The following is a 17,168-nucleotide window of genomic DNA, read 5'->3' on the forward strand; positions in this document are numbered from 1 at the left end:
TCTTTGAGAAACACTGAATGCTTTTAATGTAGTAGTACGTTGGGCTATCGTAAACTTTTCTAAAGTAGACGTTTTCAGAGCTTTATCCATCGTTGGTGAGTAAAACCCGGAAAAGATAGTAATAAAACATGTATAGAATGATACCGAATTCCATAAAAGTTGGCAATTTTCCACGAACAAAGTGGCGGAAATGAACAAATATTGACGGCTGACCTCATCGCTAGAGAAACACTACAATATGATGGTAGCGGATCATATCAATGAAAGACGAAGACGGCCAAAGATGGACGCAAGCACACAACTACGTAGCTGCTCCTTCTGCAATTATATACGTGTCCCTCACTATCGATAGGCCAACGTTTATCTATGTCTATATAATGAAAAAAAATGCTAATGAATCTCGTACTATAGAAATTATAGCTTACATTTTATAGCGTAAACGTTGTACAATAGAGTATGTAATGCCTTTTCTCTCTCAGCCAGCGCTCTCCACCCGTTTGAAAATCCCCCCGTTTGCGTGCTTATTTTAGTTTTCAAAGCTATTTAAGCGAGAAGATAGTCTTAAACAACATGTGATCATGGTGAAGATATAGACCATATATATATATATATATATATATATATATATACAACCTTTCCAAATGTTAGTCGTACAATTGACGATAACACCGAAGATATGAAATGCTCCCCAATGGCGATTCGTTTTCTTTGTTATTTTATTATTTTTACAAGAAGTTAAGCTTTGTCGAAGTTGTCGCTCCGCCAATAAACTAAAGTGTGTCTATCAACTACGTCGGTTGAGTAAGCTCAAGTTTAAACAATACGTTATAAAATCGAACCGCATCAGCGAACAGGTAACACCAGATTGCCATTCTGACATTTTTGCCCATGAATAGAAAAGGGCACTGCTGACCTGATAACTTTACAAACAACTGTACACGAGAACTATAGTAACGAGAAGTGAACCCAGCTTCCGACAACCATTTAGTCAAGACCAGCCAATATCTTCCGTATTAATCACATTTGAATAAAAGGTAAAGAGATATATTTAACAAAAATATAACACTCGAGCTTTACTCATTAAGTATTGCCATGGCAGGCAAGTCGCTGGCCTTAGAAAAACTTCTCTTACCGGCAATGCGTACAATAATGTTACAGTAACCCTATCGGGTCCTTAGGGTTTGTGTTTTCGTCAGAGCTCCGGCAACTTTGGCTTCCAGTTAGGGTGCACAAGGCGAATGCGAGTAAGGTATTTTTTTTGTTATTTTAAGAACATTTTCCGTGGGACACATACGTTCGTTCGCGTGCGAAGATGACTATACACACAGCCATTTTACTACATGTCACTGATAAATGAGATGGTGCTATAATGGAATTAGCTGCTGTCAGATCCTATTTGTAATGCAGTTCTTTCAACAATTAGTACATGAAATTGCTGACTGAAATTAGCGTGCGGAACAGGGCACCGAAAACGAACCATGTTCCAATTTGTTGTTTTATTCCTACTAGGACTATCTACTAAAATTCAATCTATTGCAACTTGAAGCTTTTCGATCAAGTTATCTTTCTGTTTGTTCCTACGTTACTCACAGAATAAGTAACTCTGCTGTTTACTAGAAAAACGTGTACGGCTAATGTATGTTTTTTTTTTTGACGAAAGGGTGCGGCCGAATTTGAGCAGTACTGATTTTTTCTACATTAAAGTGTAAAATTTACTGATACTTACATAGGTTGAACGCAAGTACTCGTTGCACAGCGAAAGCTCAGCAAACTGAGAAAAACCGTTATTCCACTGTTAAGATGATAAAGTCTACTATTATTATGGTTATAGTGAAATAGAAAATACTCAGAGTGTATGGAATACGTAATTAATGATAACTTGTTTGAAGGTAAAGAACACAATGTGAATTCAGTCTTCAAGTATTTCGTAATACGACAATATATTTGTTCGAAATTATTTGCCTACTGAAAAGTGAGAGTCACTTCAGCGTGGTGGCATTAGTTTCTGAGTTGTTGTTGTTGTTGTTGTTGTTGTTGTTCGCCCCCCTTCGGCGTTCCGTCGTATCGCTCATGCTGTTACATCGGCCAGAAAATTAAAGAAGGAAGACTCGTTTTCCCTACGCGGCGTTGGTTCGTCTCAGTGTAGCGCGTCCCCGGTCCGTTCGCAAGCAACGATAGATTCTTTTCAACAGCAGACAGAAGGCAACAGCTGGAAAAAGGGCTTAGGCGTGGTGGATTAGCTAGACGAGCTCAGCGCCTTCGATAGAAACAGAGAGCAGCTAAAACATAGCTCAAGTTATGATAAAAAAAGAAAAAAAAAAAAAAAGCATCGGGTCCAGTGAAATACCGGTCAAGGTCTTTGTCTAGAGATAAGTAGATGTACACGTCGTGTGTTATCGTTTACAGGATCTCTCGTAGGCAATACAGTTAAGCAACGATATTAGTGCGCGTATCCAGTAAGCAAATTAGAGCATGAAACTAATAATTAAATATAGCAAACGCAACACTATTCGCGCGTATCAAACGTCATCCACCATAAAACGCCGATGAAAAATTGAAGCCTGCTAGAAATGATCGTCGTTGCCCGTAAGCCAGGGCAACACATGGTGCTTTTTTTTTCGGCCCAACGCTTTGAATACGGCCGTTCAACGAATCGCAGCAATGGTTTTTTCGGATTGACGTGCATAGTGTATCGTTTTGGGCGATATTTTCCAGTCAGTGGGTACCAACTCACGGAGACTAGCAATAAACACTCGCGACCCATTCAGTTGCATATTGCCATGCTACTATATATTCACAGACTCTAGATAAAGCTAACAGAAATGGGCACCCATTCTTTCTTTTCAGTTCACTACAAATACGATTATATATTGCGTTTGCGTAACTTCGACCAGAATAGAAAACTTTTTTTTTTTTTTTCAAAGTTGACCATTGCTTGAACGCACGTAAATAGTTCTAGTTAGATGACTTCCCGTATCTGTTTTATTCGACGACTTCAAGTATTTCTCTATTCATTTCAGTGCGTTTACACAACGATATATTGAAGACACAGGGGATAATATATGAAATTCGCTTGGTTTACATGAATCCTTCTCATTGTCGTTGCGTCATTAGTCGTCCCAACATTCATCAATTGCTTCATATCGTGGCGTAGGATGCTTTACGAACAGCTGCAACGTTTCTACCTTTGTCTAACAGCCTAAGCAGCGGCCTATTCGGATCCGAGTTACAAGCTAGCGGGCCCGATTCTCAAGTCAATCATATGAGCAACCTTCTGCTGCTGTCGGGGAGCAGCTAACTAGCATTTATCTATGATCGATTCTTATGTGTCGGACTCGGACGTTTTCGCTGTGTCTCTTTTCCTCGGCTGAAAACGGCTATGCCCGATACAGTTACGCAAGTTGTCCAGTATGAACGCGTACAGAATGGCCGCCATCAACGACGACGCTAATGACGATACTTAGCGCCCCGTACGTCAGGGCGTACCTATACGAATCTAGCGGTAAATGCACACAAACCGCTTAAGCTGTTGCTGTAAATCTATATAAATTACAGCAGAAGGATGATTAACATTAGCGAGTAGTGGTCCTAAGTCCAACGTGCCGCCTTTATAGCTGCGACGATAACGGCGTTGCTCACATAAAATAGCACGCAGGACTAATTCAGGTATTAGTGAAACTTTTCCTGATCGCATAACAATGATAAAATATACGCTGGAGCAATAACCGTCCTGCACCACCGCAACAGTAGTGGCTGTACTGGAAATGAATGTTTTTATCACAAATAGGCAGAAGAAGCAGAACGATTAGGACGAGCCATTGTTGTCGGAGTCCAGATTTTCTGCGGACGATTGCCAAAAGATGTCATGAGTGTTGAGTTCTCAACCACTGTAAACGGAGCACAATCAGCAGTGAAGAACCGGATAGAAGGAACGAACGGAACTAAGAGCCTGTTTTTTTGCCGCTATTTAGAATCGTTGTGATAGCGTATTACAAGCTCACCCTCTTCCACGATCGGTCTTCACCTTGGTCTTCTGCAAAGCGTTCGTTAGCGACTTTTATTCGTCCGAAGGTAATGCTATTGATTTGTAGTATCGGAAAAGATGAGCTCGCGAAACTTTTAATTATGCGGATGAGAGCGACGCGACGGAGTGCTAAATGACTCAAGCATTCCGCTACTGAGGTGCGACTTTGTCGGGTTGGCAAATATTATTCTATTCTAAAATTATTTGACTCATTTCGACATAATCTGTGTCATCGTGTGTTTGATAAGTGAGTGCAGATACACTGCCACCACCTGACCTACGATATACTCTACCCCAATCAGTCAAAGCTGAGGTTTTCGGTTACTTTACATCCAGACATAGGTCTCTTCTGCTTTGCATTTTCGACGTATCACGTATTTTTAGAACTTGTAGTTGACACTTTGGTTAGCTTCTTGGCGAAGCTAACGCCGAACGAACACTTAAACAAGAGACTATTATAGAATGACTATAGTAATTTAAGGGTTAAGGGAGGTCAGCGACAGGCCAATTGGTGGCAATGAAAAGTACAATTCATCCTGTTCACCCTATTTTGTGTCAATTTGACAATATCTTTAAATTCCTGCGATAACTTCGTTTTGAACAAGTTTATGGAAGATTTAACGATCAACTGTGATTGCTAGTAACGGATTTATGGACATGGCAGTTGAATAAAATAGATGATTGGCGCTTTGATTTCAAATGTCGTATATATACTTTATATATTGAAACAGCTTTAGAAACGTAACTGACGCACCTATATGAGGCGACATTATACGACCAAGGCTGCGTGCGAACGCCATTGGGTATAGATATTCTTTTGCTTTTTGCACCATTTGCCACGGGTATATTTTTAGCAAAAAAATGGCAAGAAGAAATATTTATTTCTGTACATAAGATGATTCGTTTACAACATAGGTGATATTTCAAAGCCATCCGGTTCCACTCGTGCACGATTTACCTTTCCTTTGTGTATATATATATATATATATATATATATTGCTATAAGCAACCACGGAAATCGACTTTCTAACAATTTTCGTTGGTTTCACTTTTATGCAGCTGATGAAGCATCCGAGCCTGGAGGGTCGCCAGGTTTACGCTCCGCACGCTTCCGTGTTCGGGGGGGGCGCGGCTCGGACGCAGATTCCGCTTCCTCGAGCGACAACCTTCATAAATTGGGTGGATTCTCGAAGAGTCACACCAGCCTCTCCACATTGGGATCAACGACCACCGTTAACCATCCGGTAAGTCTTATAGTCTCAAGCTCTACCAGCTTTCGGATTTCAAATGATTGAAAACAGTGAATTTAAATAATATACAACTGATTGCTTCACGTCCCGCAGTTTGATGAGCGGTTCATTTATTTTTGAGGTAATATATTTAAACGTGCTCTACTAATACTAACAGTATAATTTACTAATAATGTGATTTATTATGTGCGCTAATTTACCATAATTTAGTTAGCAATAATAATAATAATAATAATAATAATAATGGTGTGAAGTGCAGATGTTCGGATTCTCTGTTTTTCTATAAGCAGTCTATATACAAGTCTTTATATAGGAATGAACAGACGGGGTTGTCTTCATTTTTTAGCGGCGTTGAATAGGCTAAGTCTAGCATATTCATTATCTATGGACCGGAAGTCACAGATTTGACAATTGAGAATCTATTGGCTGAACTAGAACACTATGCGTTCGTAACAGCTAGTTTAGCGGGTTGCATTACTAATTGTCCAGATAATATCTGATGTACTTAGGTATTGTGCAAGAAGCTAATTACGTTATGGCATGGTGCCACCCAACCCTTATTCGTAACGTAGCTAGCGACAATTGCCTCGGCTGTTGTCCTTAAGCAGGACTGCGCTTGCTCACTAGTCTCGATTCGAGTTGATTTTCGAAATTTGTCAAAAATAAAATTGGTTCATGGTCATAAAAAACCTCTGACTCCGAAAGTAAATAAGAAAAAGACGTTATATATATTTATAAAAAAATTTTATTTCAAGTCGTCTGGATAGTATTTCCTGCTAAGGCAGGTTACTGACTCCGTTGTTCAGGCCTAGACCCTACGTCATTCTTAACATAGAATAGCCGGTATTACCTTCCTAAGAACTACATCGTTGTTTATCTAATGGCTAATAGTGTATCTGCGGTGGAGCAGTATACGTTCAGCGTGAACGTTTTCTCAGCTCTTTATGCTACTAGCCATATCAAGCTACTGTTCATTTTTACCATCAAACGCTCTTGAAATAATCTATTCCGCCCTGAGTCAACGATCACTATAAGCAATTCTAATGATATCCATGAATCCTTTTTCTAGCAGAGAGAAACTATCCTTTAGTGTGCCAAAAAAATAAATAATAGATTTTAGCTTTACAGACCAATATTAAAGAAGTGAGACTTTCCCTGCGTAAGCGACGGGATTTAAACATCCAACAAGCTATAAAACGATCGATTTTAGCTAGCATGCACTATATTTCGTTTATTATAATATTGTAATTAAAGCAGTTCCGGGGAAAATGAAGAAGCACAGGAACGAAGGGGGGGGGGGGGTAAATTTGTACGCATCATTACGAAGATTAAACATGGCGATTGTTGAATCTATCTTGAACATGTAGCATGGTTATCTTATGGTTGCTAGATTCCTAATGATAGCAAGCCCCACTTTCGGTGTTAGGCATTTAATCCATTGTATTTCCCATAACTCTCTGAAACATTTGCGGGGTTGCGCTAGTGCAGTAATTTCGTTAAGAAAGCATGAAAGTAGAAGGGCCTTCCGTGATAATGGCTCCAATAGCATGTGTTTAAATACTGTGCCTGACTACCGGACAGAAGTTCGTCGAATAATTATCTCAAGTAAAATTTAGATAAAAATCTGGATATAACGATTTCGACCTATTGTAGCGTAATTTTCACCGCCCACCCTGTGTTTGCCTTGGGCTAAATGACAAGTAAAGTGAAACAGAATCATTGCAGTTATGTATTGCGGCTCATAAGCAGCGGCCATGAATATATAAGAAACAGTATTACTATCACATTTTCAATGTCATACGAAGTCCACGCTGCTAACCGGTTTCAAAGGCCTAAATGGAGAACTTGTAAAATATAAGAATGTCAATGCAAAATGGCTTTTTTTTTGCAGTACCCGCAAATAGAATTTTTACAACTAAGGATCCCAAGTTACAAGGTATTATTTTTATATATATATATGAACACAAGTGTTCTTTGCTTTAGCATCTATGTATAGACATGGCAAACGGGGCGGAATACTTACATTAGACCAGCAGGTCTTCTCAGCGGCACAATCACTATCATCAGGTGATTGATGCACAAAACGTGCCGTTTGTAGCAAACCGACATCGTAACGTTGTTGTTAGTGGTTTCACATGTTGTCTAATGTTAATTGCATTAATTTGGCTGTCGTTGGCAGCGGGTGTGTGTTGAATACGCGGTACGTAAAAACAAAAACATACACACACAGGCCAGGCAGACGTAAGCATTTTGTACTGCGACGTAGTTACGTAATAGTTCTTCCCTACCGTAGCATACCACAAAAGAAGCGTTCTTATCTACAACATTTAATCGTCCCATGCGACTTGTCGTAAGGCGATCTTTCAGTTATGATCATATGAGCATTTTTATGCCCGAGTAGGCTATAAACAACAGGATGAAATTAAATAAAGACGTCTCGCTAGCCTTTAGTCGTAAATACGAATACCAACTTCCACTCGCGCTAGTTCATCCTCTTCGTAACCGTTCAGTCAAATGGAATAGGGAAAAGGTCCACTTTGCAGCCGACATCGTCGCCTGGTACCGCCGTCAAGTTCTATCGAACGAAATTCGTATCTACCTCTGCTGTGCTCCTCTAGGATGTCGCATTGTGGAGTGGACAATAATTGTTCACGCTAACTACAGTAGCAGCATTAATTGAGACCGTAACATAATTTATTTTAACAGCGACACGTATCAACGACAGACACGTTTTTGTCGATAGAAGGGTAAGACGACGGCCGAAGCTTTGGCGCCAATCGTCGCAATGAACGTTGCAAACGCTGGATATACCGCCGCTCGGTATCTGAAGCTGCCGTTATTCTCGTGCGAGTGCTGTCACCATTGTTTTTCTGTTCTTAGAGAAGATATCGAAAATCACAGGGCGATGCAAGATGGCCTATATTGCTTCTACGTTGCGCGATTATTGATTTTCTTCGCACTGTTGCTGCGTGTCTACTTGTGCCGACGATCGGCTTCTCTTTTATAAGAAGACAAGCAGCAGTGGCAACATCAAAAATGATAACAATACCTTAGTGTTTGACGACTTCAAGGACCATCAAATGTGCCCAGTCAAGCACGCTGACACGCCTGCAGGTGCAAAATACATGTGCTTTCATGACGCACATAGTCACGCTAACACTACAAATTGAAAACAATTTCCGAATGATAGCCGTAACGATTGTAGTAATAATGGCAGTACAAACAGCAGTAGCGAATATTGGTGAAAGTTAAATATTGCCAAGAGCAGCAAGTTCATGTCACAACCGCAGCAGCTAACGGTTGTTGTATGCAGACGGGGGCTGGGGGTAGCGAAGGAACCGTCGCCAGCGGTAGCTTGTGTCTCGCTAAACAATCAACGACTGCTGGCGAGGCAATGCCGCATGGCCGTTATAAGATGGATGGCTGTTGCTGTGACTGCTACGGGGGCAAATGAGCTCGCGTTGAATCCTCCGGCTAACCCGCCTGTGCCCAAGGCGGCCCGTATTGCCTCGCCCACCGCCTGCCCTTCACAGTGAATCGTGTGAAGCGAAATTTGACAATAACGCCGATGACAAGTAACGAGCTTGGAAGATATTACGATGTGCATGTCCTGCTAAGCAAGCAAAACTGCAATCGGATAGAAAAAAAGGCAAAGATGTAGATTATGGCTGATGATCATCGTGATGATGTTGGCCGTATAAAATTGAAGGTTCATTGACGGCAGAGATAATGACGATTTTCGTATTTTCATAATTCTATATGAGATACGGAGGCGTTACACAGACAAAATGGTTGTTATTGCGTCTATTAGCGATGTTGCCACCGCCACTTATTATAGAAAAAGTTAGCAAAAAACGAAGCTTATATAGAAGGATGAAGGTTGAAGTCTTTGGTAGCTCTGCTGTTGCAGCTGATGTCAGAGCAAATGGAAGTGCGTCGAAATGAATGAAGATGTTTATGTTTGTTTCCTTACAGAGCAGTGATGGAAATTTTCTCCACTGCTTTGACTGTGACACATTTCAATGCGGTTTATTGGTTATCGCAAATTTTCACATTACAGAGAAAAGACACAAACGTCTACAAAACGTTCCTAGTAATGCCGTTCTGATTTTCTTTACATTCACGTGCGGATTTTATCGGTACCTTTTATTGAGCGATTAGGACGCATTCTGCTAAACGTTGCTTTTCGGAAAGAAACACTGAAGTGCTAGGGTAAGCTTTCTGAGGACCTGGATCAAAAGGGATAATTGTATTTTTTTTTTACCAGAGGGCGTTGATATCGAGTACATATACCCTTTTAGAAGGTAGCGCTCGGTAAAAGACGCCACTCACTGAGTCACTTTTCTAAGTCGTATGAAAAAAACTCGACGAAGTGACTTTAATAGGCAGGCCGTATTTCAATTTTCGCACACATATAGAAAAGTGACATCGTTTCACATACATAGACATTTCACTTGGAACTTTTTATTGTTGTAACATACAATTGGGCGATATCATGTTCAAGTATCGCAGTTAAGCCTGAAGAAATTTCCTGTACACTGCTGCTAAAGAAGAGGACAAGCAGATCCGTTCCAAAATGCTATAGCTACATATATCGATGGTTTGATAGGGGAACAAGCCAGACTGGGGGCGATTAAAATATGAATACCGATCTCAATATCGTAGCTAGAAGGGAAAGAGCAATAAATTGCATTACCTGTCGCGTATTCCTCTATTCATGAGTGACTCCTTCAATATTTGGAACTACTTATGAAGCCTCGATTGGCCGATAGAGCTAATAAAATTTTAGATCAGGCTACGTGGAAGCTTGGATTGGACGCCTTGACGAGTGATGATCGTTACCTGTCTATTCGGTCACGCGAACTACCGTCCAAAGGTAAAAGATACCGCATAACGTACATGGTTCATATGTGTGCTGTCGTCGTAAGCTTGCCGGAAACAAGTCTAGTTCGTGATGACCAGGCTAGAAGAATCGTTAGCGATGTCACTTTATTATTATTATACTACACAAATCAGTGTCTGACACTGGCGAAAACAGCGCATTCGCTGATGTCCGCTGGATAGGACCTAGTCGTAATAATAATAATAATAATAGTTATAGAGTATTGATGACTGCTGATTCGTCCTGTAAAGAGAGCAAATGCACCTTTCTCTGCTTCTTACTAAATTAATGTACATCCAATCTTGGGCATGCTGTGATGGACGCCTGCGTCTTCAGGGTGGTCGTTCGGAAAGTATGACATCGGTATATTCCGCAGCTGGAGGTGGTCGTTACGGGGCCGTGTCTGTAACCGGCGAAGTCAACTTTGGTCTTTCGTACGATCTCCAGCAGGGCGTCCTTAATGTCCTGATACGCGAAGCGAAAAATCTCGCAGCGGTCGATGAGAAACGAAATCGATCGGATCCCTATGTCAAGGTAAGCGCTAACATCAGCCTTAGGACTTTTAAAGCTTGCATTCATAATATAATAGTTGGAAAGAAAAGTCTTTATGTTAGTCATTTGATAAATTCGGCTGGTACGCGGAGTACCACTTATGCCAGAATGATACTGCAGTTTGCTTTTACGTCCTTTGAGATTCAGCTCAAGCTATCTATAAAACGGCACACTTATGACGAACATTTCAGAAGCTACAATGATAATGAATTTTACAGAGGTTATACATTTTCCCTTAGAAAACGGATGTATCTTACGCTTGCTTAGCATCATAGCTCTACGCAGACTCGGCGGTAGCTCTTAAAACCAAACGACCATTTACTTAAACTGACACAGGTCTAGCACGAAGTTGGTACCTGTACTGTTGAGGATCATCGAAATCAGCAAAATCCTACTCTGATCTCTAAAGAACACACTCAACTGAAAAGAAACAACAGATCAGAAAAAAGTGATAACCTGCACGCGCTGGGATGCTATCTCATTGATGCTAAGCAATTGCTTTAAATTGCTTAGTGTCAATTAGATAGTTATTTATCTATTAGTTTATTTATTAGATAATTAGATAGTAGATTAGTTACGCCGTGGGTAATAATGCAACTGAAAAAGACGTTTTAACACATTAACACGTAAACATTACGTCTCGCAACTGCGGTTCACCGATCAGATTTACTTCTTGCATCATTTAATAAAAAGCGAGTTCAGATGTATATATAAATGATTCGCTCTCTTTGCAGGTATATTTGTTACCAGATCGTAGTAAATCTGGAAAACGCAAGACAAAAGTACGGAAACACACGCTTAACCCTGTCTTCAACGAGGTAAACTTGTGCTAGAACACGTTGTGTTCTTTACACTTTCCTCACGTTCACTTCTAGCGATCGTTATTATAGATACGGGTTTCAGAAAAACGTTTGCCTGCAGTTGTTTCGCACTGTTTTTCTCTGATGGATGAATGAAATTTCTGATGGAAGAATTGCTTGTGAGGCTACGAGATTGGTCGACTATCAAATTGCGACACCGCCAAAAAAAGCTATTGCTGTAGTTCGATGCGGTCGCGTCATGGCGTATTTCTGGCCCACCATTTTTCATCTTCGCTTGTTTTTTCAAAGGTGCTGCGCTTCTCGGTGGAACGCACCGAGTTGACGTCTCGAACCTTGTGGCTTTCGGTATGGCATTGCGATATGTTCGGCCGAAACGACTTCCTTGGGGAAGTTATGAAGGACCTCTCGTCGGATATGCTTGAAACCAATACTTCTCACTGGTACCCGTTGCAGAAAAGGGTAAGAGCTTGTCTTTGGTCTAGACACCTATATTATATAGCCGTCTTTCCTATAAGTTTGCTTTAAAACGATTATTAATGGTATCTTATGTATTTTAACTACCCTACAGCATCTGGCGTTGCTTGCTATCTGTGCAGCTTCTCTGAATATGACTTGAAAACATTTTAATTAGCGAAATGTTACATAAGAAGAACCGGTAATCGCCAACTCTAACTAGAACTTTAACTATATAATAAATAAACAATGGAAGATTCCACTCCATTCAAGTTCCGCATCGCAAACTTCTCCCCGCATAAGTCTCTGCTTCAGCGAGAGCAGAAACATCGGTATCTGACAGGCTCAACTAGGAGCTTTCTCCAGTCGTTTGACTTTGGATTTTACCGCGGTCTTTTTTCGACTTCATGCAAATCTTCAGCGCGCTTTATTTCCAAGATTGAAATTGGAACGACTAAGCTTCATGAGCTAACCGCTTCTCTGGCAATCACACTGTTGTAGAACTCTGACATTTCGACCGTCTCACACTACCTTTATTGGATTATAAAGAAATTGATTTACTCAATAAAAATCTCGTGAGAAAAAAGGATCAAGTAAGCCTAATTACATTTGCGGCATTGCTGGAATATTATATAAGAGTGGAATAATTTAACACATAATAGCACCCGCTTTATTTTACAGTATATTTTCTCGAATCAAAAATTAATTGCCAATATATCACCACTATATTACCGAAGTGTTTACTATTTGTCACTCTGCTGTGTGCAAGTAGTCGGTATCTTTTCAGTTTATATAGATCTATTTGAAAATGCGCGCGCATAACAGGTTAAAGCGTTGATTCAACAAAAGTTACCTTAACAAACAAGTTCTATCTTAGCCATTTCACAAATTTCGAGGTATTGTAATGTGCATGCCTCAATATGCTCTCCGATATCGAAATTTGCAGAATGAGAAATAGTGCCAGAAATGTGTGTTCGAAGTTAAACTGGCGTAATGCGTTTGATTCCATTTTTATAGTCGACGGGTTTCTCGAAGTATACATATTTGGGATCGTATAAGAGCAAAACATCGACATTTCAATTTGAACTTTTTAGCCTCTCGCAGAAAGAGGCCTGGACCGCTGTCCTAAACTCCCGCAACGATACATAGATGCGGGAAAACCTGTTTGTGGAAGCTAGTTGTGTCGCCATATTCTGTTGCCAACATTTCCGTTTCCACTAACGACGGATGATATTGTCATAGTGCAGTACCAACAACTGCTTTGATTGATTTTTTTTGCGATACTGTAGATAGTTAAAAAAAATGATAGCGTAAAAATTAACAGCAGTGGCGATATCTATACACAGACACACACACATACTAACGGGAAAGTACAAGAGAACGAGAGATCAACGATAATGTGATATAGAGATCTCTTTAGTTTTGTCTTCGAAAGGTAGCTAAATTTCTCCTTTTATATTGCATTCAAAATAGTTGCACAGGCATTATCCTATATAATATAACTAATATTATAAGTGGATAATTAAAATCTTTGCAAACATGAAGTGGAGCCCTTCGAATTGATTTATTGTTGATGACATTCTTTATATGATATATAGAGTTTATGGAGTTTATGGAGTCGGTGGAACTGGAACACAGCCACTGAGGCGGCCTTAGTAGAACTTCATAGAATTTTACTCACTGAGTTCGTTTACAGGTGGATGCCATAGATGATGGATCGTTAGGCATCGGTGGAGGTTTGGGAGGTCCGTTGGGAAGCGCTTACAGAGGTGACTTAATGTTATCTCTTAAGTGGGCTCTTCATGACCATCGGCCCGGTAAAGGCTCACTGCACGTCATCGTTAAGGAAGCCTCGAATTTGCAGGCCACCAGATCGAATGGAACCTCTGATCCCTTCTGCAAATGGTGCGTACTCGTAGCATCCTGATAACGTATTACTTTAAATTGGCGATAAGAATGAGAGAGGTCACTGACCACTTGTTTGTATGTATTATTGCGTACTTGCTACATGTACCGTCACCTTTTCATGCTTAGCTTACGAGGTTACGCCTATATGCCTACTTGATGTTCGAAAACGAAGAGGAGTCGTCAAAGTTAACTAATCTTCTATATTCGATGATATCTGTATTTTTACTGGACGCGATACAAGTTATTTACTTCCGGATCGGCACAAGAGTAGCAAACAGAAGACAGCTGTGGCACGTCGTTCAACGACTCCCGTCTGGAATCATCCATTCGTGTATCACGACGTATCATTGGCCGAACTGCGCGAACGTGCCCTTGAGCTTACTATCTGGGACTACGATAAAATTACCTCCAACGATTTTCTCGGCGGGGTTCGACTATCGTTAGGAACTAGTAAGTAATTGTTGTCCAAATAGCATGTTTAATAATTCACTGCAATGAATCAATTCTACCCCACCTAGTTCTTTTTCATAACAAAAAAAAAAACATTTTCAATAAAAAGATATATGATTACACGCGAGAAGATTCCGACGTACTTTTCCCTTGGATAACTTTTACTTTTTACATCTGCTTATGCTGTCTGCGTTTATTTCATTCGCTAATTTTAGGGAAAATATTTTCTATTACAGGAAAGTACCAGAATTCATTAGTTGATTGGATGGACTCACAGGGCGAAGAGATTCGACTTTGGCGTCAAATGCTTGACAAGCCAAATCAGTGGGTAGACGGTTGTCTTTTATTACGTGCTTCCATGAATTAATTGAACGATATCCGCTAACATCGCAGCATAATGAAGAGCCATCGTCGTTCAGTTTGACGAGTTGCGAGCGTAGCAGCTACACTCCTGAAAGATAGAAAACAGCAACGACACAATAATATTTCGGCAACAATATGAGCGCCAGCCGGCCACGTAACGATGGAGAAAACATTGATCTGTGGCAGAATTATATAACGAAGGCTATTATGTGTACATTAGGTTCGAGTATCCTTTTGCAGTTAGCTCAGGAACGACGAAAAAGAAGGAGCGATATGAATGGGTCGAGAAGAGATCCAAGGACGACGATAGCCTTGCAACTGCTACATGTGGTCGTTGTGAACGTTAGAAATATTGAAGAAAACGCGCATAGACGCCAATTGTGGATAGCGTCCAGAAGCGTGAAGCGGCAGTAGCAGGTGGTGTTGTATCATATTGACCGATTCTGCATAATAAATACATACATACACATACAGACGTAACGGTAACTTTGTTCGGATCACTCCGCTGACTACCTTACGTGACGAAGGCAGCATGCGTGATGTGAACCTGACAGTTATAGTTGAATACGAGACAAAAGCAACGTAGAGAAAGGTGGAAAGTCCGAGAATGGTAAACCCGAGACGCCCGTCTTGCGTGCCAAACGTGTACAGAACAGCGATCGATGATTTAGCGAAATTTGTTACTGGCGATGCCACAGATATCACTATGAGTAATTACGCAAACAGATAAACCAATAAACCGAACCATATATAAACCGACATAGTGCCTGCGTTAGTTAGTTGAGCCGTTTAATGTTTGCTTCCACATGGCGTAATGCAAATCAGTGGCTGATGAAAGAAGATGCAAACAAACCAATAGTCAACTAATGATACTATGAGATATCATCCAGAATGTTATTGGCTACGCTAAATGATGGATATGCCCAGACGTATTCGGTAATAGTGGGCGATAATTTCTGAAGTAACTTTATTAAGTAGACAACATCATATGAGATCTACAACTACTCATATAATGGAAGCTAGCGATACGGAAAAGGCCTGCAGGACCCTGAAGAGACCGTATTTCCAAAACGTGGTGGGATATTTATTGAACACACATTTCACACCCATATTATGGTAGCGTACATGTGATAGGTGAGCGCAGCCTATAGAGAATTTAAAGCATGATTCACGCAAAGCTCATTACAGATGCATAACCTCTAAAGATATCGGAAAAAGAGGCTAACGCTAAGATGTTTGTTCAATATAAACACTAGGTTATATATTTTGTATAATGCACCAATCTATTTTTTGTATCTGTATTGCAACGGTGACAACTACGGTGAGAATAACAGCTGCAGAAGAATGAAACCCTAGTTACCGTGACGGCCGCTGGTTCAACTGTTAAAGCCTAAAGAAAAGCAAAAGGCAAAGGGAGAACACGATCAGGCCCCGGATTAGGCACATCGAGGCCGCCAGTGCGTTCATTTCCAGGACGAGTAAGTTTCTTCTGCAAAGAAAGACTGGTTGGTAAGCTGACTTCCCATGGCCAAGGGAAACTGCTTGCTATTTACTACTGTTATTATGACACGGTTGGTATCAATAATGGTGATAATAATCAGCCGTACTATTTTCCAGGCGATATTATGTAACTATTCTCTGCCGCACGTCTGTTTTTTTAACCGACTAAAAAGCTTCTCAGAGACGACTAGGAGTTCCTCGGCGTCATTGTTGGCAAATGTTAAAAGTGCAAAAAGAAACTGACACATGAAATGAGAATATATATATATATAAGTTCTCTCTTTGAATCGCACACAATGATGTTAACATTGTCTGTATAATCTCTGAATCGTCTCGATGTTCAAACAGACGTCAGTAAGAAAACCAGTGGCAACAGTATAGAAAGAAAACTAGACGAACGAAAAAAAAAAAAAATGATCGTAATAGTAATAATAACAAGAATAACGATGACTGTAATATAACAATCATCAGCAGCGTCATTATTGAGCATAATGATATAACTACTAAGAAATAGTAAGATAGATGAAGACAAAGCGCAGACGACACGGGCAATAGAAACCCATAGCCTGTCTACATATGTGTATAATAATAATAATTAAATAATAAACCGAACAACTGATCATCTGCAACGAAATGGGCTGAACTAAACACAATAGCTCTACAATTGTGAATTCATTCGTAAACGATGTAGAACTCACTACAAATGCGTATCAACAATTGGAGGTGTCAAGGGAAAAAGAGCAGAACACGTCGTGTGATGTAGAGATCGTAATGCTTCAGATAAGGTGTCGTTGCGGATGATATGGTTTTTGTTAAAAGTTTTGTAAAGATACTTTAAATTTATCTAAATAATAAAATGACTACGCCAACAAGCTTTCTGTGATTTTCCTTTGCCATTATATAGACTAGCCTAGGTCTTACCGAATCTGACAGGTGGTCGTGTAATATCATAGCACAGTATAGTA

At 40.3% G+C, this 17,168-nt stretch overlaps 1 protein-coding gene and 1 long non-coding RNA gene across 16 annotated transcripts in view; one reads left to right on the forward strand and one right to left on the reverse strand.

Moving 5' to 3' along the window:
• LOC111247254 (uncharacterized) overlaps positions 1-17,075 on the forward strand; it is a 218,675-nt gene extending 201,600 nt beyond the window's left edge. For 11 of the 14 annotated variants that reach the window (XM_022797942.2, XM_022797947.2, XM_022797948.2 and 8 more), the window contains 8 exons: positions 5,084-5,268; positions 10,493-10,690; positions 11,443-11,526; positions 11,818-11,988; positions 13,679-13,887; positions 14,132-14,340; positions 14,577-14,664; positions 14,924-17,075. In XM_022797942.2, coding sequence (XP_022653677.1) covers positions 5,084-5,268; positions 10,493-10,690; positions 11,443-11,526; positions 11,818-11,988; positions 13,679-13,887; positions 14,132-14,340; positions 14,577-14,664; positions 14,924-15,050 — 1,271 coding nt within the window. In that variant the 3' untranslated portion in view covers positions 15,051-17,075. Of the gene's footprint in view, positions 1-3,020; positions 4,072-5,083; positions 5,269-10,492; positions 10,691-11,442; positions 11,527-11,817; positions 11,989-13,678; positions 13,888-14,131; positions 14,341-14,576; positions 14,665-14,923 lie in introns of those variants that run through there. The other 3 variants (XR_002672045.2, XR_015324509.1, XR_015324510.1) reach the window with 3 other exon arrangements.
• LOC111247259 (uncharacterized) lies at positions 10,245-14,930 on the reverse strand. Of its 2 annotated transcripts, none has more exons than XR_002672049.2 (3): positions 14,616-14,930; positions 11,065-11,128; positions 10,245-10,680 (listed from the first exon to the last, which is right to left on the reverse strand). It is a non-coding gene; the product is annotated as an uncharacterized LOC111247259 (long non-coding RNA). The 2 variants fall into 2 exon arrangements; XR_015324521.1 differs by having other exon boundaries at positions 10,966-11,128.
• Positions 17,076-17,168: the final 93 nt, after the last annotated feature.

The sequence above is a fragment of the Varroa destructor genome, unplaced genomic scaffold (assembly GCF_002443255.2).
Source record: "Varroa destructor unplaced genomic scaffold, Vdes_3.0 BEIS01000003.1, whole genome shotgun sequence".
In the NCBI taxonomy this organism is placed as follows: domain Eukaryota; kingdom Metazoa; phylum Arthropoda; class Arachnida; order Mesostigmata; family Varroidae; genus Varroa; species Varroa destructor.